General features: G+C 38.2%; 1 protein-coding gene across 2 annotated transcripts in view; it reads left to right on the top strand.

The window, feature by feature from the left end:
- The window catches only part of AMMECR1 (AMMECR nuclear protein 1), a 108,063-nt gene extending 81,927 nt beyond the window's left edge, over nt 1–26,136 (top strand). Inside the window, exons 3-7 of one of the 2 annotated variants that reach the window (XR_009698942.1) lie at nt 4,185–4,299; nt 17,795–17,885; nt 19,284–19,380; nt 21,735–22,014; nt 23,920–26,136. Coding sequence is in view for 1 of the 2 variants with exons in the window: in XM_061178899.1 (XP_061034882.1) it covers nt 4,185–4,299; nt 17,795–17,885; nt 19,284–19,380; nt 21,735–21,849 (418 nt within the window). In the remaining variant the exon portion in view is untranslated. Of the gene's footprint in view, nt 1–4,184; nt 4,300–17,794; nt 17,886–19,283; nt 19,381–21,734; nt 22,928–23,919 lie in introns of those variants that run through there. The other variant, XM_061178899.1, reaches the window with a different exon arrangement.
- The last annotated feature ends 246 nt before the right edge of the window (nt 26,137–26,382 follow it).

The following is a 26,382-nucleotide window of genomic DNA, read 5'->3' as shown; positions in this document are numbered from 1 at the left end:
TTTAAAGTCCTTTTTGCTCCTGCAGATTTCCAGTAGACAGGAAGTCTAGCTCTATCTACCCTTCGGCTACTAATGAATGCTATTAAATTATTATTTATCTTCTTTAGGCAGAGGCACTGCAGGTATGAGATCAGAATTGCCTAGTAAAGCAAGCATTTCATTTTAAAATAAAAAAAAACCCCATAAACCAGTCAAAGGTGGCAACTAAGGTACAGATACTAGAAAGAATTGCAGACTTGAGTCAGAGAATCTGGGTTGTTACCCCTACCTGTGTCACTAACTAGCTGGGTCACCTTGAGCAAGTCACTGCCTGACTCCAGACAGCATAGCCTCTCTAAAGGCTCAGCTTCCACATCACATATTCTATATACTAAAGAGAACGGGGCTGAGGGAAGCTTGAATTCTCTTGTTTATCAGCCATCCACACCAGCCTAGCAGCTCTGAGGTCAGTCTCCAGCCACATTTTTCATCTTTTTCTTATAATCCCTTAAATCCTTGCTAGGCTTTCATTGCTAGTTCTTTTCCCTAGGAATTTGCATTTAGAGATATTGAGGGCTTCCTGCCTTTTAGAATTTGTCTGTGTTCATGAATTTAATGAAAAGCTACTTAGAGTTGATGAAAAATGCAAGAATTAAAAGTCTTGTTTGAATGAGTGTTTCTGTAAAATCAGACTGTTTCCATCATGATTAATGTACCTTCACTATTTCAGAGTTTTGAAGTTAAAACATTTGAGTGTTGGTATGGCGAGGCATGATTGTTATTTATGTTATTAGCCACACTAGCCCTCTCCCACTCACTCTTTGTTCTAAACATTCTTTTTTTAAAAGCCCCAAATGATTGAGCAACCAGCTCCATATCACGAGGAAAGCTTGCTAGCCTGATCCTCAGTTACATTTTAGGTACTTGAAAATTTCATTGATTTGAAATAGTTTGAATTGCACTGAGCTAAAATATACCTTTCACTGGTTTGCTAGGAAATAACCAAAATAATAACTTGCCTCAAAGTGTTGAGAAATTAACTGCATGGCACCTTCAACATGTGTATTTTTTTAATGTAAAAGCTAGAGCTAGATACAAAAACCTTTTCATTAAAGGAGGCCTAGCACTATAATGAAAAACCCAGACAGTAACAGGTGTTGGCAAGGATGTAGGGAAATTGGAACCCTCGTACATTGCTGGGGGGAATGTAGAATGGTACAGCTACTATGGGAAACTGTTTGATGGTTCCTCAAAAAGTTAAACATAGGGCTTCCCTGGTGGCGCAGTGGTTGAGAATCTGCCTGCCAATGCAGGGGACACGGCTTCGAGCCCTGGTCTGGGAAGATCCCACATGCCGCGGAGCAACTAAGCCCGTGAGCCACAATTACTGAGCCTGCGCGTCTGGAGCCTGTGCTCTGCAACAGGAGAGGCCTCAATAGTGAGAGGCCCGCGCACCGCGATGAAGAGTGGCCCCCACTTGCCGCAACTAGAGAAAGCCCTCGCACAGAAACGAAGACCCAACACAGCCAAAAATAAATAAATAAATAAATAAATCCCATTTAAAAAAGAAAAAAAAAAGTTAAACATAGAATTACCACATGACCCAGCAATTCCACTCCTAGGTATCTACCCAAGAGAAATGAAAACATTATTGTCCACACAAAAACTCATACATGAATGTTCATAGCAGCATTCTTCATAGTAGCCCAAAAGTGGAAATAACTCAAATGTCCTTCAACAGATAAATGGATAACAAAATGTGATATATCCATAGAATTGAATATTATTGGGTAATTAAAAAGATGATGTACTTCTACAAAATGTAACATGTCAAATTTATCAAACAGAAAAAAATATATTAAAAAAGGATGAAGTACTGATACATGCTACAACATGGATAAAATCTCAGAAACATTATCCTAAGTGAAAGAAGCCAGACACAAATGGCCACATATTGTATGACTCCACTTACATAAAATGTCCAGAACAGGCAAATCCATAGAGACAGAAAGGAGATTAGTGCTTGCCAGGAGCTGGGGGGAGGGGAGAATAGGGACTGGCTCCTAATGGGTATAGGGTTTCTTTTTGGTGTGATGAAATGTTTTAAAATTGGATGGGGTAATGATTGTACAATTCTGAATATACTAAAAACCATTGAATTGTGTACATTAAAAGGGTGAATTTTATGGTATGTGAATTATATGTCAATAAAGCTGTTATATATGAAAAACATTTGCGACTATATTACTATAATTATTTGAAATTATAAAAGTGTATTTAAATTACAACATTTTTGCCAAGGGCTGGGAGGAGGGAGGAATGGGGAGCTGGTGTGTAATGGGTACCGTGTTGCAGTTGGGCAAGATAAAAAACGTTCTGGAGATGGTTGGTGATGGTGGTTGTACAACAATGTGAATGTATTTAATCCCATAGGAATGTACACTTAAAAATGGTTAAAACGGTAATTTTTATGTTATGTATATTACCACAATAAAAATCTATAACCCTAAAAATTATATTTTATGTTATTCTAATGTATAAGGCTCTTTTCCCCTCTTTTGCTTTTCACAAGGAAAACTGAAAGTGTGACTGGCCTTTGGGTTTTTATGCATGGGATTCTTCTGGTCTGTATTTTAGAACTTCTCTCCTGTGGCAGGTCTGGGGCTGGGGGGACGTTACACACACACCATATATGTCTTTATCTTGGCTTTGAATGAGAACTTGAGAATATTTTTTAAAACTTTATTTGCCAGTTGGAAAATAAAAGAAGCCAAGCCATAGGAAATTTATGTTGTTAAATTATAAAGTAGTGAAGTGCTGTTCTCAGAGTATGAATTATCACAGATTTCCTGATTTTCTTGGTTAATCTTGGCTCCTCGAATGGGGAAAAACATGTATGCTTTATATATAACATCTCTATCTTTCTGTAAGCATTTTCCTCTGTATAGCAGGATAGAATGAGCACCAAAATGTATTGAAAATACTTACAAACCTAGGGGTATATTTGTACAATAGAGTGAGTGAGTTTCTGAATGCAAAGGAAGGGATGGAAAAAAGAAAATCCAACAATGAGGAGCTCACTGAAAAAGGAATTATTTCCAAAGGTCATGGAACTTTGTTATGACCCAAGCAGTTTGTAGGCTCTAAGTTTTTAACCTCTAAGGATTAATCTGTGAAAACATTTTCTAAGCCTGGCTCTACTTTATAGGACATTTGAAGAGCGACGGCGCAAATGCCAGCAGTGCCATTAATATAGTGTGTAATCAGAGGTGTGTTTGTTTTCTTGACCAGGAAGTGGTTTCTTTTAAAAGTACAAGGAACACACAGTGCCTGTGTGTGTGTGTGTGTGTGGTGTGTGTGTGTCTTTGTATTTTCTACTGTATTTTCTACATTGTCTGTTCTACTGTTGTAGGAAGAATTACGATCTTCCAACGTTTTTGTCCTTTACAGTTGGGTTTTTCTAGAGTTAGGCACTGTGGTACACTACCCTTGATTACAGGGTCCAGTCAGACTTGATGTACTCAGAAATCCATTGATGTGATTAATGGTCTCCTAATCATAATTTTATTTCCTAAGATTAGCCCTATTTCCTGAAGTTTCACAATTTTTGAGTCATATCTTGAATTATCCTTTATAGGGGGCCTGAAATCCTTGTATTTTTAGTGTGTAATTTGCATGATTATTTTCATTTTCTTTGATTTCTTTTGCTTGAAGAAAATAAAATTATCTTTTTTTGAACTCTTTATATGCTGTTCTATGGTAACTGGCCAACCTAGTACGAACCTTTTTTTTTTAACAACATGAAATATGTATATATTTTTTCCAACAGTGCTAGATCCAGAAGTCTTCCCACGCGTTTCCACTACTCTGGTTTTTATTCTCCTCAAAAGTAAAATAAAACATTGTCAGGTTCTATAAGTAACAGGGAAACATACAAGGAAATAACTGTACAGGAAATGTAATTGATCATTCACTCTTTACAACTGAATTGGTCACAGGATTGGCTAGTAAACACAATCTACTGAATGAACAAAAATAACGACTTCTAAAATCTTTGGAGCCTGTGAATACACTTGAAGATTTGGGCACCTTTCTCACCTGAGATTTTTTTTAAATCTCATACCTTTTTCAAATGATTGCCTGCCTTTGAAACTAAGAACTCCCATATCTAGTGATTGCTTTAATATTTGCTTTGTTTTCAACAGTGCCCTTAAAGATAGCCGTTTTCCCCCAATGACAAGGGACGAGCTGCCGCGGCTGTTCTGCTCAGTGTCTCTGCTCACTAACTTCGAAGACGTCTGTGATTATTTGGACTGGGAGGTAAGGCTATAGAGAATTTTTAAAGAAAAATGAAAGTAACTCCTGAGTAATTGTTTAAAAATTAGGCCCAGGAAATAACTCTTTCAGCCCATTTCCTATTGTAATGGAGGTGGAGAGTAACTTGGATAAACCTCACAGCTGATCAATGAGATTGTGAGCGAAGGAGTTTTTGTTTCTTTCTTTTTTTAAAGGCAAAGTACCCTGTGTTGTTTTAATCCCCCAAACTGAACTTGCTCTTCATTTTTATCCTATTACTTCACTACAGCACCTCATAAAAGCTGTTAACAAGTAGTAGGCAGGACTGATTGGAATTTATTTCTCCTCTTATTTCCATTCCAATGCACTCTGGCGTGACTGCCATCAAGCAGTTAAGGTGGTCAGAGGATACACCACAGAAACAAGGAGCAAAAGGGTTAGGATAATACACCAGTTGGGGAAATCAACTCATGGATAATAACAGGGTGTTGGTTAACTACAGGTAAACCATGCTAATTCATTCTTGGCTACCTTAATCTGTGTATTTACACACACTAACACGTAAGGGTATATATATCTAGGGTGTCTCTGTGCGTTGGGATTATCAGAGTAGCCTATATTGATCATATTTTTGTTCTTCGTTAGTATGTGGGGTTGAGTTGTTAAGGATGTTCAAAGATTCTCACCATGATTTGTTTTGGTGGTTGGGGGGAGTTAGTTGAGTGTATGTCTATGAAATTTTACACGCAAACATACCCATGTTACCTGACTGCTTACTGTATTCAAGGCATGTGCTACATGTACAAAAGTGTTAAGATTTGGTCCCTGCCATAAACATCTTAGAGTCTAATAGCAGAGAAAAGGAGTATACACAAGCACGAAGAAGTAAGTGCTATAAGAATTAAACAATGGGAATTCAGTGATATACAGGGCATTCTTGTGTGTACACACACTCATAAATGACATGACTGTATCATCATGACATAACATGTTTAATTCTACTGCCTTTTTAGAATGACTGTCCCCCATGATAACTGAGATATTTTGCTTTGTGGACAGACCACTTTCTTGACAGTTAATTTTATTTTTGGCTTTCCCCTCATTCCTTGTGAGACTTTGGACAACTTACTCCACTGCGATTCAGTTTTTCCACACAGAGAAAAAGACATTTATAAAGTTCGTAATCTTCATTGAAAAAAATCTCTGTGATATAAACATTGTTGTTATGCCAGAGCTATTTAAAAAATTCTGCAGAGAGTAGGATGAAAGAGTTCCTTTCTGCATTTTGTGGTAGGGTTTTTTGGGAGCATTATTAGAATACGAAAGCATCTTAAGATTTTTTTCTGAAGGAAAAAATAAAATTTGTTGATAGTGTTGATCCTGGGAAAGTTGGAGTGTGTAAAATCTTTTATGGGATTAAAATTTCCTAACTGATTGTTTTCTATAGGTTTTATTGTTCCTATTTGAATTTTTCGTAAAGAGAAGTCCACCGATATTATAGAAATATTCCCAGTACTTCATTTTTAAATGATCCCAAATCATATCCCTTACTTATTAACAAATATTACAGTTTGGGTGGTTCTTTGACTGTTTTAAGGGGACTACTCCCTCTTCTCCAGCTAGAATTTTATTCCTGCTTTCTGAATTGCAGGGTGCTGTGTGTGTATTGGTGGGGATGGGAGTGATAGTAACAGAAAAAGCCTGACACCTAAGGGATGATTGAGCTACAAAAACACTTCTTCCCTTACTTGCAGCCACTGAGTTGGAAGTACGGTTCTGGGGGGAGGGCGTGCATTCGTGTGTGCATAAGTGTGCATGTGTGGCATGTACATGAATGTTTATTGCATAAACATGTGTGCATGTGTTCTGGGGAAAGTTGTTAAATAGGTGTGGGTAAGCACACCATCATCTTTAGCCCACATCAAGTACTGTCTACAGCTAAAATGAACCTTGATATTATTGGGCTTTTATGTTCATGAGACGTATCATCTTTCTGTTGGGAGGGTGGGAGGTAGAACTCTAAGAATTGGTACTGTGTACTCTTTGAGGGTGTATTTATCCTCTCTGATCACCATCTGCCAGTTTGAATTTCTGGAAGATTCTGTATGCTTCTACTTGGTATTGTATATTTAATACATCCCTTAAGGTTTAAATATTGATGTCTATTTAGTGATGCTTTTCTTTTAAAGAAACAACAACAACAAAATACATATATTTTGTACTTTTAATATATAAGCATTTGAAAGTGATTTAGGTACTGCTAGAATGGCTATGCTAAGAGGAAAAGACTGTCCTTTTCAGTTAGTTCATCATAGTTTAAAGTATTTAGCATAAAAGAAATTTGTTCCCAGAGAATAAGGATGAAAATTACATTTTTGAAAAGAACGTGATTTGGCCTTTAAAAAAAAATGTACCATAATCAGTGATTGAAAATGGAATGGTATTATTGTAAGAATGATATTATTAGGGTTATCCTTAATAATTCTGAAAAAGCATTGCTACTTTAAACACAGAATGCCAAAGTAGAATTAAAGACATTTTAAAAAAAGCATATGTCAATAACATTCCTCTCCTAGGTATATACCCCAAAGAAATGAAAACAGATGTTGAAACAAAAACTTACACATGAATGTTCATAACAGCACTATTCACAATAGCCAAAAGGTGGAAACAACCCAAACGTCTATCAACAGATGACTGGATAAACAAAATGCATTATAGCCATACAATTGAGTATTATTCAATTGAGTGTTATTCATAAAAAGAAATGAAGTACTGATACATGCTACAACAGGAATGAGCCTTGAAAACATTATGCTAAGTGAAAAGAGCCAGACACAAAGGCCACATACTGTATGATTCTATTTATATGAAATATCCAGAGTAGGCAAATCCATAAAGATAGACAGCAGATTAGTGGTTGCCAGGGCGAATGGGAAGTGACTGCTTAATGGGTACAGGGTTTCCATTGGGGGTGATGATAATGTTCTGGAACTGGATAGTAATGATGGTTGTATAACATTGTGAATGTACTTAATGCCACTGAATTGTACACTTTAAAGCGGTTAAAATGGTAAATTTTATGTTATGTGTATTTTACCACAATAAAGAGGCACATATGCATATATATGTATGTATTTAAACCTACTGTCCATAATAATATAGTAATTCTAAGAAGAAGAAAACTTTAAAAATTCAAAAAATATAAAGAAAGAAATGCAAGCCATTTGCGGTCACACCATTCTGAGATAACCACTGTTAATAGTTTGGAATTATTTCTCTTCTCTTTCTGTGTCTTTGTATCAATAAAACTGCATATTTGTTTATGTAACTGAGATCATATTAAATTTACAGTCACTATTAAAAAGAGGACTATGGGGAAGTCTTCGTTTATGGTTTACCTTTGTATATAAGTTAATTATTTATATTGTGGATTTCCTTTATGAGGTGTCAGTCTAGATTATGAAGGTATACGTTTCACTTTGAGAAATTTCACACTGTCAAACAGATACACCTTTTCTTCCAAGAATGAAATATCCTTTTCACCATAAGTGTCTCATTTTAACAGGAAATGCAAGGTGCTATACATGTTTATGCCAGAGAGGGAAACAGGAGATGATTACAGAATTTCAATAGAGAATTTTTAAGTCAAGGATTGGTAATGAGTATGTTTCATATGAGCAGAAGCCTCTAACATAGGGCTTTTCTGGTGGAAGTACAGTTTGAGAGTTGACCCCCACCGGTGCAGCGTGTTACTGCAGCAGAATTCCTAATTAAAGGGACAAAAATGCCCAGATCAATGCAGGGAGAGGGCAAAGTCTAGAAGTCCCCAAGGGTAGAGTTAGGTAACTTCAGCAACAAGAAAGACATCCCTGTGGTCATGAGGATGAGGGATGTGACCAGTGGTAATAGACACCTAATTTCCAAATGACAAGTGAACTGCCACAGGGCTGGCAGTTACTCTCCATCCAAGGTTTTTAACTCAGCCTGTTCGGGAGCTGTCTTCTGGTAACATGTCTCTAATTTTATGATGGCAGTTAGTAGGAAAATAGGATCTACATCAGACTTTGTTTTAGAGGCTAGAATGCTTCTATTTGATAATGTGAAGAATGTTTGATAAATGGTTTCACAAGTGGATGTAATTAATTTCAAGTCACTATTGAATTGACAGAATGATCAGTAATGCTTCCATCTGTTATATTTCCTCAAAGTAGTAATTATACATTTAAAATGAGTGTCTGTAGGTAGCCTCTCAAGGAACCTGGGTAGTCATTAAAAACAACAAAGCCAGCCACAAAAGGCTGTAAAGACAAATTGGAACAGTGGTCCCTCCCTTATCATTGCCCGCATCATGATCTACTTATTGCCCTGGTAGGCATGAGAAGAATGAGGAGTGATTGAACTGGGGAAAAAAATTCATTGCTGATAAGTAGAAATATCTACCTGCAAGACTAAAATGATTGTTAAATGAGGAAAATTGCTCCCCTAGGGAGAAATCTGAAGTGATCTGCCTTGTGTTTGAACACAGAAACTTATCACCATTGTTCTGTGTTCTTCAATCGGCAACACTCTCTTAATTCTGAATGGCAGCAGGGCTGACAGACATGGCGTTTTAGAAAGAAAGAAAAGCTCATGCAGCATGTTGGAGTCCTCTAAAATGATACAGAGCCTAGAACTTGTATAGTTACACTATTTTGGAGCCATGCTTCCTTTTAAAGATCTGAAAGAAGATAAAACCAATGACATCACAATCCCTGGAGTTTTGACTCGTGGGATGATTCTAGGTGTGTCATCTACTAGCTGCTCATTTTCAGGGAGATATAAATGAATAAGCTTTTTGTTTGTAGAAGAACTTGTATAGCAAGTATGCTACCAGTGATCCTGTGGGGAACCGATGTAGCAATTTGCTGACAGACGTCAAAATATTTTATAAATTGTAGTCAGGCATCTTTTATGTCTGCTTTAGAGACAAGATCATTTCGAAGGTATGAGGAAGAAATATTTTTTGTATTCTGAAGTAGACCTTCAGATCATATTTCAATAGATTACTGACATTTTCACAAACCGTAAGGTACTTTTTGCTATATCTAGCTCCCCAAATCACTGAGCTCTCACCTGTGTATACAGCTGTCACTTGTGGTCCTAAGGCAGACGGTTCCTTTCTAGCACCCAACACTTACATGGAATAAACCCATGCTGGGTGGGGCTGGCCAGCATGATCCTTATGTGACGCCAAAAATCTGTCCCCAGACTATAAAGCTAGACCTCAAGCCCCTAGTCTCACTCTGTCCCTAAAGCACCCAAGCTTGCTGGACTGCTGGTACTCAGAGAGCTGCACTTCACTTTGAAAGCAGCCTCCAAAGCACACCTCTTGAATGATCACAGCTGATATCTGACGTGGTCAGTTGCAGTTAATAATAGGGAGCTTTTGTAGCAACCTTCATGAGTAAACAGATGAGATGAATAAATCAGCTGCCATCATTATCTCGCATATATTTTAGAAGTTCACGTTCTTCTTTTCACCCTCTCTCCCCACTTAAAGGTTTACCTTTTTCTAGATCCTCTTAATGTTCCACTGAAAACAGTGTTCCCATTCATACACAGATGATTAGCATGACTCACAAAGTCACCAAGTGAAATGACTTCTAGTGGTACATGTTCTGTCAACCCCCAACCCTTGGTTATTTTTTCCCAACTGTGATATACACTATGTTTTGCTTCTCTTCTAACTGAAGATTTCTGCCTTTTTAAAAAAATACGTAGGCTTCATATATCCAAGAAAATGTTTTTCACAGTATTTTCTCAGGGACCTTGAGGTTGTTGTATAAGATGTCACTATCATTATGGTAATTTAGTCTTTGTCCTGATGCTCTACTTTAAATGTTTTTTCAAGTGCTGTGGAACATTGGGAAAGGAATGCTTCACGCTTCCTGGCCATCTAGAAAGAATTTGCTGTGAATCAACAATTCAATGTATCAGAAGCCTAGTGAGGAAGCAAGCCGAACAAAGTAAAGTGACTTCTAGAAGGTGATTTAATGCATAAAAATTTCCATTGGCTATTGATACTCTTAGTGAAATGGGCTGCTGTAGTCCATTCTCAGGCCTCCTCCAGTCGCTTCCTGCTTGCCTCCCAGTGTGTTGTTTGGTGGTGGGAACGTTTTCCTGCTTCTTCCCCCAAATCCATAAATTCTTCCAGCCCTTTCCCTAGTAGTTGCATTCCAGTCTACTCTTTCCTGTACAGTTTGACTCTGTGTGTGTATCCCTGGCATTTGATTAAAAGAGAGTACTGAATTGTGGGAATGAGGGGACTCGGGTTCTCTTCCTAACGGCCACTACCCAGCTTGGTGACCTTTCTGGATCTCCGTTTCCTCACCAGGAAGCTGGAAAAGTTGGACTAGATAATTCCTAAGGTTTCTCTGGATGCTGACACAGTGTGACGCTGTGACTCCCGTTTTAAAAATGGCTTGTTTCGTTTTACTTCCAGGGAATCAATCACTGCTAGCCATTTAGAAGTCATAAGAGGTCCCTAACTTTTAAAATGGCCATTGCCAACTTAAATGTAGGAAACAAAGTAAAAGATAGTCCAGTTTTTAAAATTTTACATTCTAGATTTCTTTTTCACAAAAGGATTTTCTTCAGGAAGAAAAATACTCTATTCTAAACCATATATGCTTCTATTATATTACTGCATCATCCTCTAAGTCAACATTATATGTATAAATCTAAATTAAGCAAACATATTAGGGAGTGATTATTCACTTTACAAATAGATATTTTCCTTTGCAGAAGGACACACTATAGGGTTTCTTTACTATCCTCCTCATGACTTGAAGATTAATTCATTTACATAAGTTCAACCCATATGGAACTTTTTAGGAACAAATCTCTTGTAGACTGAGTAACACCGTATTGAGTCAGATACTCAGTGTACAGGTGTAATGTGTATAAGATTTTTCTCAGTTTCTTATCAGTCAAACATTATTTTTATATTGGGTACATTTGCAAGAGGTATTTTTTCCCCCAGCCTTTGAAAAGCAAACTAAAACACATCTCTAGGTTTTAAGAAAATTTTATTACTTTAGTTTCCTTGTCTGTAAAGTCACCCCCTTCCTCATTCCCTTTTAAAAAATGGTAGGAATGCACTTTTCTAACTTTTGACAAAAAGCAGGCTTTTTATTTAAAGGTCACCTGTGTTGCCTGAACTTTCCTTGGAAAGCTTCAGGATGTTCAATTTTTAAGGAATGCTCATTATAATTAATCATTACAGAGAATAGGTTTTCTTTTTTTTCCTTAATTGCATTCTGAGCTGTCTCTTGTTCCCTGCAAAACCTTAGAGTAAGAACAGTTTCTTTCACTGCAAATGATATATAAACATGTTTGGCTTCATAGCTTTTCAGAGCACCTCTTCATTAGCCATGCTTTATTTTAAAATCTTAACTAATTCTTTCAAAGTTCATGGGGGTGATTATTAGCTAGTCCAGGTATTTTAGAGTTGCACGTCTATTAGTTAAAATACAAGTTTTCAGATTGTTGTTCAGTGGCCTTTGTGAAATAAATTGGCAGCCTTATGTTCCTGATAGACAAGATGTCTAAGTCTCCTACATCTCCTACATGAATTGAAATTGGCACTAATTGGTCTTTTGGTAAGCTCTGCAAAAGCCAGGAATTGGTCCATGGAGACCAAACTAATTTCTAAGCTAAAGGTGTCTGATTTGCAGGGATTTTAGAGAAGAGCAGCTTATATGTATTTTGGTCAAGGAGACCTTTGCAGTTGTTTTCACAAAATAACAACCGGGGGAAAAAAAAACAAACCTCAGCTGAGGTAGATGGTGAAGTGGAGTTTTTATAGTAGAATATATTAAAAGGTTACTTGTGCCCAAGTGATGGTTTTGCAGTCAATTACCCTTTTTGATTTATTTTTGTAGTATTTCTTCTGCTTTTAAGAGCTTCTCACTTGAAGGAGATTTGAAAGCAAGTACAGCTACAGGAACTGGTCAGATAATGGATAAAAACAGCCTAACAATATAGTCCTTGGCGACATCTCATTTGGTTCAAGAGAAGATTATTTTTTAAGTCACCAAGGCAAGAGTTGTCTCTAGCTGGTACTAGGATTACACGTCATCTTTATTTTCTCCTTTATACTTTTCAAAAGGGATTTTTTTTTTGGTAATATGCATGTACTATTTTTATAAACAAAAAAAATCCATGTTTATAATTTTTAAGGTTTACAAAAGTAAAAATTACTGAGAAAAAACCCCTGAATTGCAGCAACACTGTTTTTAAAATGTATTATTTGGCCAGATTCTGAAGTGTTAATTGTTAACCATTGTTAATTGTTAAGTGTTAATTGTTAATCAGATGGGCACTTTCAAAACTTCAGACTTAACTTCTGAAGTTGATGGGTGGATTAAAGCGTTGAGGAATCACAACTTTGAGGATTTGATGGGCAGATCTGGACAATCAATACGTAGTCGACATTATTTTTGTGTAGTCGACATTATCAGGATTGGGGGAAGTGTTTCATTATGATCTGTGCAAATTGTCATCAGCCTTTATGATGAAAATGCTAATTTTTCTTGCTCAAATAAGAACTATTCTTGGTGGAGACCCAAGTTTGGAGTATTTTCTTCTTGTATGTGGAATTTGCTTTCATTGGGAAGAGGAAGAGTCAGTCTGCAGAAGTCTGAGCTGGGGATGGGGCAAAAGGTACCGTGGGGCTATGAGTGAATGAGCTGAAGGTGCTGCGTTATGGGTTTTGTGCTTTCAGGCAAAAATATCACTTGTGGCTTTGTCCTCCTACAAATATTAGAAACACCAGACTCTGGGTCAGACCCATAGGTTGTCCAATGCAGTGTTTGTTTCTGTCCGTGGTACCACGGGCTGTTTTGTGAGACAGCGTGTGTGTCTCCTATGATGCCAGCCTCTGGAAGTTAGCGGGTGTCCTCTCCTTAGAAACAGAGTCCTTCCATTCAATTCAATGGAACTGGCATACTGAGCCTGGCAGGTCAGTCTTTCATGAATGACCAGCAACTGGCTGCTTTGTTAATTGCAAAGCCTGTTTTGCCAAATGATATCAGCAACAAAGCCATGTCAGACAAACCTTCGATTCTTTGATCTCCTGATATTTTTTATTTTATTCAAGGTGAACCCACTGAAAATCAGTGGTGGGAGCTATGGCCATACCGTTACAGGGAAACCCAACATTTGGTTCTGAAAATGGGGACGAGTGGGACTAACTGTGACATTGCTAAGACAGGATGAACCTGAGGAAGTAAATTGGTTTTATTGGCCGGGATGTGATCAGGGGCAGATTTAGCTTTGAGGGTCAGGACCGTGTAGGTAATTGGGGACCCAAATGGTCCAAGGCTTGCATGGAGCCTACTCCACTTAACCAGAGCACATTTTATACTCACTGATGCTTTTAGCCAGATGACTTTTTCATGTTTCAGCATATCCAGATTGTTGGCTTGCTGATTAGGCTCACAAGTAAAAGCGAGACCCTTTTGTAGCGCTGCTAGTGGATTATAGGACTAACACTTGCCTTATAGACAGACTAGGGTGTTTTAAACTTTGTGCAATTGAGCAGAGCATAATATGGACTATGTATTATAATGAGGAGGGAGAGGGCACTTATTTTTAATGTTCCTGTGTTGAGAGTCACTGCATTAGGGGGTAATAGTTTTAAATGAAGCCACATTTCTAACAAGGGACCAGATAACGAGGATAAATGAAATCTGCAGACAGTCTAGAAGCTTCATTTTAGCCATTATTTATAATCTCTTCTCCTACCAAACCTTTTTACTATGTAGCAAAATTGATTAATTTGCGTGTATCTCTTTTCCCTGTGCCCACATGCTCTCTGATAGAGCAGTGAACAAATAGAGAGATGGACAAGGGAGGAAAGAGGATGAGGCCGAGGCCAGGGGGAGTTGGGGATGCATAATCCCCACACTGAATAATCAACTCCAGAATAATCAAGATATATTTTAGGGTCCTAACATTAATCTTGATATTTAATCATTCTGGGTGATGTTAAAAACAAAAGATTGTATAATAGCATTAATAAAAATCACTTGCTTTGGAAAGGTTCGGAATAAATATGGCTTTCTTTTTAACATGAAATAGGAATCTGTTGAACTGCTCTTAATGTTCGCTCACAGCACACACAGATACAGCTCTGTTTAATTCCATATCCTCTTATCTATAAGTCCTACATTTAATTTGCTACCATTCGAGTTGATTTATAGCTTTGCTTAGCAAAAGTACAGTCTTGATTAAAAGGACATTATCACAGCTGATGGACCTTGAAAGCATTTTTCTCCCCAGACCTTCTAATAATTTTGAAAATGACCTGAAGACTCCGATAAGTCTAGATTTGCACGTCTCCAGCTTTTGCTCACCTGGCTGTACTTTGGGCAGCGGTGGTTAGGGGTGTTTGGTGACATAGTTTTCCCATATGCTAACTCCTTATCCATCCTGAGAAATGGAAAGTTACTGCGATAGAGTTTTCTAGCAAGTTTGCTTCAAGGAATCCCAGAGCCCTGGTTAGCTGATCTCTTATCTAGCTGATCATTGCAGCTAGAGCCTTTGTCTCTTGGGATGCTGCTGGCCCGAAGGATTCTCCAGTCTGTTGAAGGGAGGATTCAATTATTATACACGAGGGTTCCATTTTGGAGTTGCAGCTGTGACAGATGCCTCCCTCCAACAGTACAGAATTCGTTTTGGTGCTCATTTCAGTGGAGATGACTTAATTTGCAAAGCCAGTGATTTCCACAGGTTGGCCAGATTGGGTCAGTCTCCACAGCAGGCCATTTTCCACTCTCCTGTTTTGATTGCGCAGTATGACTACTTGGTGGCGTCTGTGGTTCTGGGAGCAAGATGCTGTTGCTCAACAGGTGACAAAAGGCTATTATACTTTGATTCTGTTCAGAACATTATTACCATTCTCCTGATTCCACTAGTTGAAAAAAAAAAATGAGTCACTCTGGCTTTGGCTTTATATCTCTGTGGAGTATATTTTTGACCTATGAAATAAGTTATTTCTCACAAAGGAATCACTTGAAAATCACCATACCTACAGTTCAATTTACAGGGCTTTCGATTGTTCAGAATCGTAGGAACACAGAAAAGAATAAAAAATTGTAAATGTGGTACTAATTCAAAATGGGGGAATTTGGGTAATTTCTTTCATGTCAAATTTGATGGGGGGGCCTTCTCAAAATACAACAGTAAATCAATTTTATCCATGAGTAATTTTTATTTTGGTCAACATGTCCTTCCAGTTTGGTCTTAACCTCTTCATGTGCATATATCTTTATTAAGATATTATTTGCATACCATGCAATTGGTCTTACCTCTTTTCATTTTTAAATTACTAGGCTTCAAAATCTCTGTCATTTTTGTTGAATAGCACAGAATGTACTCCTATGAAGAAAGGATTTACGTCTAAATCACCTCCAATTTGCGTAAATCACTTTTTCTTCCCCCAATACTTAGCCACAGTTTGTCGGAGCTAGACTGATTATTAGAGGTTATCTAGTTAACCCGGAATAAAGATCACCTGGGGACTTATTCTTTTTACAAACTATACTTGCTGAAGTAGGAAACCTGAAGTTCTGATAACCTTCGGAGCCCACACCCCGACCCCATACCAATTAAACAGCACTGATTGAGTCTAACATTCTCATCTCCCAGATAGGGAAATAGTCTTCCTTTCACAGTTTTGATGAGACACCTTAATAAACACCAAAATTCTTTTCAATTTTAACATGACAGATTTTTGATACATTGAGTTGAAGTTGCAGAATTCACCTCAGTGAATGATGGGAACATAAATTATTTATGCCGTATGTTTTTAAAAACAAATTATGAAGGATCTAATATGGTTGAAGGAAAAAATTTCAAAGTCACTGATCAGAAAGTCAGTATACAGAAACTGTTGCAAATTTGTCATTGTCTCCATAACGCGTCAGGCACTAGGGAGATTAGTAGATGTCCTTTATCCTGGAAATGCCTGATAGCTAAGCACTCATATTTCTTCTCAGCTGTCCACAGTCATTTCCCACAGGGTATGAGAGGCCTTACTGTGTTAGTTTTTAAACAGCTGCCCTGATTGCATTTTCAGCAGAAGGATATTCATAAGAATACTGATATTAGATAGAAGAAATAGCCACAGAGATAGGCTTTAATAAAAAAACATCAACTGCTCAGAAGATCTGACAGACTCTAATGGATGGATGTGTGAAGACCTGGGGAAAAAATAAAATGGATTTTCCAGAGGACTTCTTATTCCCTGAAAAACTGGGAAATTTCAGGTTAAGTGCAGAAGAAGCAAAAGAAGTTTTCATGGACCCCTTTTCCTCTTCTAGACCTTTACCTCCATACAGATGAATGGATATAGCCACCTGCTCTGAAAAGAAGCCCCTTTCTCCGGTAAAAATGTTTACCTGGTCTTAACATCTTCTCTCCTGGACCTTGGACAACCTTAAACTCCACCTGGGAACCCTTGATCTAAAGCAACCGTAGATTTGGGAGAGCAGAATGGAGTTGTTATTCTTTTGAAATGTCATTTTTATTATCAGCGTATATAAAGAAGACAAGAACTTTTTGTGATCTTTAGCACTAAACACTATTCTATGTAAGACATGACGGGAAAGGACAGATTCCTTTTGACTGAATGCTAATCAAAGAAAAAGTAGATTACTTTCTTAAAACATTAGCAAGAAATTACCCACACTTACTTAGGAGACCACCTTTTTTAGGGTACCATCAAAAGTTTGTCTTTCACATAATAAAGTTATAGTGGTCTCTGGGTTAGTATATATGAAACTATGTAAAAATGCCCTGCCCCAAAGTCATTTGAAATCTTTATTGCTCTCAGATTTGGCAGCAGTGTTGTAGATAGACAGTGAGGGTTTGCCACCGGCACGCTTTAAGCCATAATACATTTTTTTAGAAATACCGTAATGGGTGACGATGCAGGATCTGATTGTTAGATTTTTTTCAGTCTTATCTGTGTTTGTTTATCTACATATAATTCAAGGTTTCAAAGAGACTAGACAGTTTGGGAAGAGAGTCAGCAGTCCCAGAAGTTTTGGAATTCAATCTGAAATGGTGATTATCCCTGAAAGCAGGATGGTTGCTTGCTACCTCTCTGAAGTCGGTTCCCTTGGTCTAGTTCCTTATTGTCATGAGCCACAATTTGGGGGTGGGGGCAGGACTCTTGCCATCATCGATTGTCTTATTCTACACACAGCCCCAGAATGGTGGTCCTGGTTCCAAACAGAATGGCATAGCCCGGTGCATGCTGGGCACATGCAAAAATCAGTGTTTTCAAGTCTCCGTGGCCATCATAACGGCCTTCAATCCTCAAAGTTAGTGTTTCGGAAAGAGAAAACAGATATGCCCTTCCAAAAGCAAGGGGAAAGGAAGAACTGCATTCTCTGAAAGTTAAATTATAACTTTTTCTTTCTGTTTCTATGAAGAAGACTGTACTAATGAAACTGCCGCTTTCTTTCAGGTGGGTGTACATGGCATTAGAATAGAATTCATCAATGAAAAAGGATCAAAACGCACCGCCACCTACCTACCGGAGGTTGCAAAGGAGCAAGGTCACTGTTGTACTTTATTTCATATGATCTAGTGAAGAATTTAAACAAATATACAAATTGAAATGCGTTATCTGACCTTGCAGTTATATCTGGTAATTGATCACTGTCAGATTATAAGAAATGACTCTTCCATCGCTGCCACTGCAATGTCTGTATGAAATCGGTGAATTACACAGAAGTTGAATCTCTGCACTGAAGTTTGGCAGCAAAAACATATAAAAGTATACTTTCAAAAAAAGCATAGATTTGTAAAAGTTGGGCTTTATTTTAGGCAATGGTTTGCTATGAATTTTAAGTGCTATTTTCCCATATTCCACTGGGCCGTAGCCTTGTGGCATAAACAAGCCTTTAGTTTGACGATCAGCCACACCGTTCATTGTCAGTATCAAATGTTTCCTTCTTAGGTGGTTGCCATTACTCCTTCTGCTACTATTAAGATTGTAAGTTTCCCATGAAGAAAAGGAGCATTGAGAATACATGAACTATTAGTGTTTTATATGTTCCTAATCAACAAACGTTTTTTGATTTTACAGATATAGCACAAACCTTTATGAACTACCAGTGTAACACAAAATAACGTTTCACTCTGTAGTATCTTGTCCTTTCTAGCCACTACTAAATTATAGTTTCATGTTAGTTGAAATGAATACCTCTTCTTTATCTCATGGAGCTTTTCTTCTCATCAGAAAGCATTGGTAATTTGGTTTTCCCATATCTGTTTCATATAAATATGATATATAACTACAAAATTTAATATCATTAAACCCCCAAATGAGAGCGTTAGGCTTTAAAGCAGCTATCTGCAGATTTATTTGGGTTGCTTTCGAAATTTTCTTAATTCTGTAGTTCCACTGACTCTGTAAAACATACATAAGAGGTCGAGGGCCTCGGGTATGAGTGTGCATCCCGTGTCAGAACCCATAAAAATGCCTTTGAATGCTGCACACAGATGCACTTGATAGCCTGCAGAAGATACGGTTAGAAATGGCGATTACCATGAGTTAGTGTGGGAGTCCTAAGTACTACTGAGTTGGCTCAATGAGGCTTTTCCTTCCCTTTTAAAGATGTCACCACCGTTAGAGGAGAGTACAATGTTTGTGGCTTGTTACTGAGACACGACCGAGCAGTTACTGCCAGCCTCTCAGGCTCCTTGCCTTCGAATGCGGTTGAGATAAAGAAGCCAATGTTGCTAGCCAGCAGGGATAGCTAGAATTTAAGGTGTGCCATGGTGTCCCTGCTTCTGTGCAGGATGAAATCTTAGCTCTTCTGTGTGACTGTTTTTAGGACCAAAGGGGTCGGTGACAGTGATAGCTGACCTCTACAAAGTCATTTTGTATTTAACCAAAGGTGGTTGTTACATGTGCTTGACTGGTATTTTATCTGGTCTGCTCTCCACAGGATGGGACCATATTCAGACCATAGACTCCTTACTGAGGAAAGGAGGATACAAAGCTCCGATTACTAATGAATTCAGGAAAACCATAAAACTGACCAGGTACAGAAGGCATTTCCTAGTGCAAGGCTGACCAGTACATTTTGATGCGTATACCTATAACCTTTTGATTTCTTTGGTCTCTCTAACTATACTTGCTTCTCTTTTCTGAAACAGAGTGGAAATGAATGGCAGGGCTGTACTGAGGGTGAATACAATGAACTCTGCTTGGCAGTAAAGCCCATATGATGTATGAGCCCATCCTTCGCATCGTAGCTCTGTGGGCTTACTCTGGCTTTGTTAAAGCAAGCCCTCTGAGCCTTTAGACTACATTATTGAAGAAAGTTGCCTGAATTAGAAATTGGCCAGCTTTTGACATTGCTTAGCAGAACCCCAGGATCCCGATAAGCAGTCCTCAAATTTGAATTTCACCTTAGACTTTTGGCAGTGATAGAAAGCTTGCTGAAAAACACAATTGAGCTACACTCACAAATGCTAAATGAATTTCTGCATGGGCTCATAGGGGTACTTATTTAAAAAGGAAAATATCAAACATTTTGGGAAAATGGGTTGCTGTTTCCATTTCTTTTAATTCCACAAAACCACATTGAATGCCTATAGTCTAAAAATGGACTATTCTCAGCTCTGAGGAGTTACAAATTTGAAAATGCCTGCATTGCTGCTCTCTCTGAGTTCATATTCTAGGAGAATAGAAGGGCATGTACAAAAATAATTATTAATATACAGCAGAATGTGATAGATGATATGAGATCATAGAGTAGGGAAAGAGGAATTCCAGGAGGGGGTTGAGGATAACAGAAAATTTCAAAGAGGAGGTAGATGTGAGGCTGGGCTTGAAGAATGAGTAGAATATTTGACAGGTGGAAAGTGGGGGAGGAAAGGGATTAACTTAAAGAGAACTTGGTGAGTCAAGGCATGCAGGTGGCGAAGTATGGGGCAAGTTCTAAGGAATCTGCAATAGTCTGATTTGGTTGGTCTCTCAGTGTACATAGAGAAGGTGGTCACTGGGGAAAATATGGCCCAGAAGGTAGAGAGTAAGAAGTTTAAACCTGATGCTATAGGCAATTGGTAGCCATTGAAGGGTTCTGAACAGATGGATTTGGGGAAGTGTAAGATGAGAATTGGAAACAGGAAAAATAATTAGGAGACACTGTTATTATCTAAGAATCTGTGGCAGCAATCCAAAGAAGGTAAAATGGGAGCCTTAACACGAGCTGTGGCAGTGGGATGGGAAGAAAGGAAGGAAAAGAAAATATTGTGGGAAAAACGAAAGGACTTAGTCATCATTCGGAAGTAGGGAAGAGGAGCAAGTCAAGGCTTTCATCTCAATAAAAGGGACCAAGGCAGTCCCTTTCACCAAGAGAGGGACCACATTGGGGGGAGTTACATTAACATATTGATTCTGGATTTGAAGTGCTTCCTAGGCTATCTGTATAGAAATGTCCAATAGGTCACTGAAAATGTACGTGTGTAGAGCTCATGGCTAGAGATGGTGATTTGGGATCATCTGTAAAGAGGACATAGTTGAAGCTGTGAGGCAAGAGTTCACTGAGCTGGGACAGAGCGTAGGGGCAGAAGAACTGAAGGTAGAAATGTAGGAAACTCCTACAAGGCGAGGGTAGGATGAGTAGCCAGAGAGATAAGGAGCAGTCCGAGAGGCAGGGGGAGAACCAAGCGAGTATGGAGCTGTAGAACACAAGGCACAAAAGAGCTTCCAAAAGGGAGTGGTGCGTGGTATCCTAACGGAGAGGTCAGGCGGGATGAGGGGTGGCTTCTGAAAGAGCAGTTTCTGCGGAAGCGTGGCAGTAGAAGCCAAGAGGCACAGGGCCGAGGAGCGGTGTGAGATGAGGGATCGAAGGTAGAAAATACACGTTACTCTTCTGAGAAGTGTGGCAATGAAAAGAAACCTGAAGATGGGGGGAAAGAGGATTGAGATACCACGATCAAGACAAGTTTTTTGTTGCTACTGTTTTCCCTTAATGGCAAGACCTGAGACGTGTGGACAGAAGGAAAGGAATGGTTAAAGAGGAAGCAACGGAAGATCCCGGAAGAAAAAGTAGTCAAGTGAATGAAATGCATACATGACAGTAATAGGCTGGCTTTCCTCCATTCTTTCGTGTTAGCAAACCGGAGCTGAGGGGGCAATACAATTTCTAGAACAATTTAAACAAGGAGTAGTAGAGTGCAAAGAGCACCGGACTCAGACTCTGGATTCCTGGGTTCTGATCTCAGCTTTGCTGCTTAGTAGCTGTGTGACAGTGGGCAAGTCACTTCTTCTCTCTAGGCCTCTGTTTCCTGATCTAGAAAATTATCTCTAAGGGTCCCTCCTAGCTCTGACATTCACACGTCACCTATTTCGTGATGTTAACTTTGTCTCTTCCCTAACTTTCTTTCAGGTACCGTAGTGAAAAGATGACCTTGAGCTATGCTGAATACCTTGCTCATCGCCAGCATCATCATTTCCAAAATGGCATTGGGCATCCCCTTCCGCCATACAACCATTATTCCTGACACTGAGCCACACAACCAGTCACTGGGCCTCTCTGCAGACCTCTTCCCAGGAGACCCTACCCCTTCTTGGTCTAGCTATCTCTTTTACTGTACCATTTTATGATGATAGTTTCCGTTGCCATGGTGAAGCTTCGACATCGTCAGTTAAGATCATCATGGTAACGGGTAGGAAAATGGCATTTATTAAGATGATCCTGTTTTATTATTTTAGATCATTTTTTTTTTTTTGCAGCATATATGAATTTTGGGGTTTTCTTTCCTTACAATATTATATGGAATTTTGCTTTGCTATCTCAGTCAGGTTTGTCTTTCTGTCCTTCTTGCCTTCCTTCCTGTCTTCTTTCCTTCTTTCTTTCTTCTCTTCCTTCCTTGTGTTGACTGTGGATGGAAGAAATCGTGCAGTTTCTAAGGATTTCATTTAGGTGTTTCTTTCATTTTCCTCAGTAAGATAGGTAATTTTTGATAGCTGTGTTTGGGAGTAATTCATACCAGATTCAGGTATTTGTATATTACTCTTGAATTTGTCTAAAATTCATTTTGTTATGAGAGCTTAGTATGTGGGTCTTCCCTGTTTAAGTATATGTTTTTCCCATGGTTAGAATAGATGAACTTTCGCTCTAGTGTGGAACATTCGAAGGTCCGTGATAGGACTTGTCACAGAGAGTGAGAAATCATTTATGCCTATTGTGCTGGTTATCACAGGAAAAACTGCCTCATCACTTTATAGAACCAACTTACAAACTAAAACACTGTTTTAAGAAAGTACAAGCTACCTTTGAAATATGCTACAGAAATTATTTTGAAGAGCAGCAAATATCAGGAAGAGAGCAGATACAGAATTTAGTGCCTTTGAGAAGAATATAATTAAGTGGAATTAAGAGGGGTTAGAAGAAAGGCAATTTAGAGAAATATTCTTAAAAATTTTATTTCTATATGTGAAACAACAGATTAGACAAATTGCTTACTCTTAAGTATTTTTTTAAGCTGAAAAATTTATTTTGAGCAAATAACCAAAAAGAGACATGTGTCTATTATATATTAATTTAAATTTGTTAGCTTTAGCTTTCAATAAGTCATGATTGGCCAGAGACAATTTTAGCTACCATTTAAAGAAATAGTAAAGATAATCTAGTGAAACAAAAGTTAATACATGTCGTGATTTCAGACATGTTTGTCATGGGGACAATACTGGAGTTTTAGAAATACTATAAAATTGCTTGAATCTCTTTCTGCACTACATGCTTTTGATAGAAACACATTTACTATATCGATAAGATGTTGTTACCCCTGTAAAAACGGAGTTGGCATTTAGATACGATATAGTTGTTAGAGCCCAGCTCATTTGCAGGGCTAGTCTTCCCATGATGCATATGCAGAGAACTTCCTAATGTCAACGGGAGGTCTGTATGTATATCCCCAGGAAAAATGACAGATGATTCTGGAGAAAGATTACCTTCATTTTATGGTAGTATATATATATATATATATATATATGTATGTGTGTGTGTGTGTGTGTGTGTGTGTATGTATGTGTGTGCGCAAAATTTTTTTCAAACAGGAAACAAATATTTCAAGTGATGAATATAAGTGTGGTGCAGAATATATAGTCTAAAACTATGAGATGTCACGGAATATCAAGATGGCGTAGCTTATACATGCAGTTGCTGTGACAAGTGACAGACTGCTAGTTCAGAATTTGAAAACCCTTTTCTAGTTTGTGAGATTAATCGGCTGAATTCCTTCTGCTTGTCCTTGTGGCAAAGCAAACTGCTTTTGTTTTTGATGAGAGTTTTCAGAAGTTTGTTGGTATTCCTTCGTCCGCAGCATCTGTTGTTGGAATAACCATTTTCAGTCGTGATGCCTTAACCAAGAAGCCAGTTGTTAGCCTGAAATGGAATCTCGGTAGCCAGTTCCACTGAACCTAGAGATTAGTCAGAGAAAGCTAGCTGCTGGGCTTTAGAAAGGGATTTTGAGTCCTTTCATTTCTACTTGGGAGCATTCTGGAGCAGATTAGTCTTTCAGTATAAAAACAAGTGGCTACCTGATGGAAATTTTTTCTTGCCCTTATAGGGAAACTGAGCACAAGCTGAATGATATTGTCTGCTGCAAGAAAAAAAAAAAAAAAAAAAAAGTAAATAAAACAAGCAAACCGAAGAGAGACAAAATAGACCAATGTTGATCCATCTTATCTATCATCTCATCAGTTCAACAGGCTCCTTGTCCTGGGTGAGCTCATGGTTAGAAGTTTTTTTGTTTTTAAAGAAAAGATCTATTCCATACGTGTGTGTGTATACTTACAATACATACATATGTGTGTGTTTATGTATTTAACGGTGCTAATCAATCTTGAGCAGGTCACGTGACTGGTCATGCGGACTCTAAAATCATATCAGATTTTTAAAAATTCTTGATATATGCAGATGTTATACAGATTTTCTTACCAGTGTAATAATGTTATACTGAAGAAATAACCATCCTGCAGGCTTCAGAGGACGAGGTCAGCAATATTTCCCACCGTGGCTTGGGGGAAAAGGATAGTTTTGTCTCCTTTTGTGTTCAAATTAATGCACAGTGCATTTGTGTGTCTAAGTAGCTGTTGACTAAAAGACTTTGTAGTGTAAAGGGTGTTATACAAACTTGTAATGGTGTGCTTCAAACAAATGCTAGACCCTTTCACCTTTGTCGTATATTACAAAGCTGTTAAATATGTAGTTTGAATTAACTTTGAACATGTTGAAATATGTAGCATGTGTTTTTAACTCAGACGAAGATTCTGACTGCACAGGTTGTGTTCTAGCCAGTTGTGGTTTATTTGTGCAGAAACACAAATGTGAATTGCACTCTTGTCACCAGAATATTGTGTAAGTTCAGCGATCTCTAAACAGCTCAGAAGTAATACTTGAACTTCATTTGAGTAGCACAAAGTTTACATAGCCCCCCTTTTAAATGTTAATTAGTTCCATTTATGTTTTCCGTTTTCAGATGCAACTGGGTATTTTTTTCCTCTTGGAAAATAGTACGTATTTTACTTTGGTATGTAGCAAAAGGCTTCCATTTCTGGAAGGGTTTTCTTGTTCTTAAACAAGGTCAGCCAGGTACCAGATTCTAGAAGAACAATTGCCCCTCCCCCTCCCCCCCATTAAGTGGCCTTCTGACTGCACGAGAAAATGTGCTACTGCCCTGCCCGCTCCAGTCTCCGGTGTGATTGATGGAGGAAGTGCAAGGCTTGCTCTTTACCCCCCGCCCCACTTAAAGCAGTTATAAGAGTTTCAGTCCAGAGCATACAGCCCCAGTGTGCAGCACACCGGAAGTTTGTATACTGGCCTCTGTTCATGTCTTCAAATGTGCAGGAAATCCGAAACTGTCATCTGGAATAGGCTCCATCTCTTGTGTGTGTTAGATCAAACCAAAGAAGCCCCCAGCCATGCCCAAATGCTGCTCCAAAAGCCTGCCTTCCAGTCCTTACAAAAACCTTGCAGGATTAAATGTGTTAACTTTTTTATTTTTGTACAGTTTCTAAGTGATTTTTGCTAGTGATGTTAAATTGAATTAAGTTTATTTGAGGGGTGTGAGCACCTCCTCCATTTAAATAAACTGGTGACTTTCCTTTTATTTTATAAAAGCAGAAACCCGTTGTGTGCCTCTCGATTTAAGGGTTTCTGATTACATTATTCTTAAGACCAGCATTGATCCTTTATATACAAAGATATGTTTTCCTTGTTTTTTATTACTGTTTCAGAAGAAAATAAACCTTTTATTTTGCTCTGGACCCAGTAACTGCGCTGGTACATAGACGCACTGAGAAAACAAACTTTTGTAACCACCTCTGACTGTTTTTGTATATGAAAGTTGATTACTTTTGAAATATTTGGATCGAGTTTCTAAGTTATTTTAGTGTTTTATATGTTCCCCCAAATTACTTTGAATCGGTCACCAGCATAATGAGTTCTTGGTGATGCAGTGGTTGAGACTTGTAATGAGCAAAGCTACCTGGAGTAGCTCTTCTCCTCCTCCCTTTCTTAGTACCCTGTTTTTTGATTACAGTAAGACATCACAGATTACCTGAAACCCCTTCAAGTATAACTAGATCCTCCTTCCTTCCACATTTAATTGCTTAATAGTTTGAAGAAACTATTGGAAATGGGCATTTTATATGACATGTATGGCTTTAAAATATTACAAATGAAGAAAAAGAAAAATGGGAAGGTTTATGTGGGTCTGTAAGGTATGGCTGTGGAAAGATATTGTAGTAGTTTTGACACTATTGTTATTACCTTTAAAATCATTTACCCAATAAAATGTTAAAACTGAGTTACCATTTCTGGTGTCTTTCTTTAACCGGCCTCATCAGAGGATTCGGGGCTCATGGGTACTTCTTACTAAAAGCTAACAGTTGAAGCCTTTGAAATAATATACTTAGGAACTGATACGGATTTCTTTCCAAACTGGCACTTGGGAAACCTCATCTGCTTACAGTTGCTCCCTACCGTATGATTTACCTATGTCATTCTTTTACCCAGCCGTGAATCCTGG

The sequence above is a fragment of the Eubalaena glacialis genome, chromosome X (assembly GCF_028564815.1).
Source record: "Eubalaena glacialis isolate mEubGla1 chromosome X, mEubGla1.1.hap2.+ XY, whole genome shotgun sequence".
Taxonomy (NCBI): Eukaryota; Metazoa; Chordata; class Mammalia; order Artiodactyla; family Balaenidae; genus Eubalaena; species Eubalaena glacialis.
Note: the sequence above shows the minus strand (reverse complement) of the source record. Positions and strands in the feature narration are given on the sequence as shown.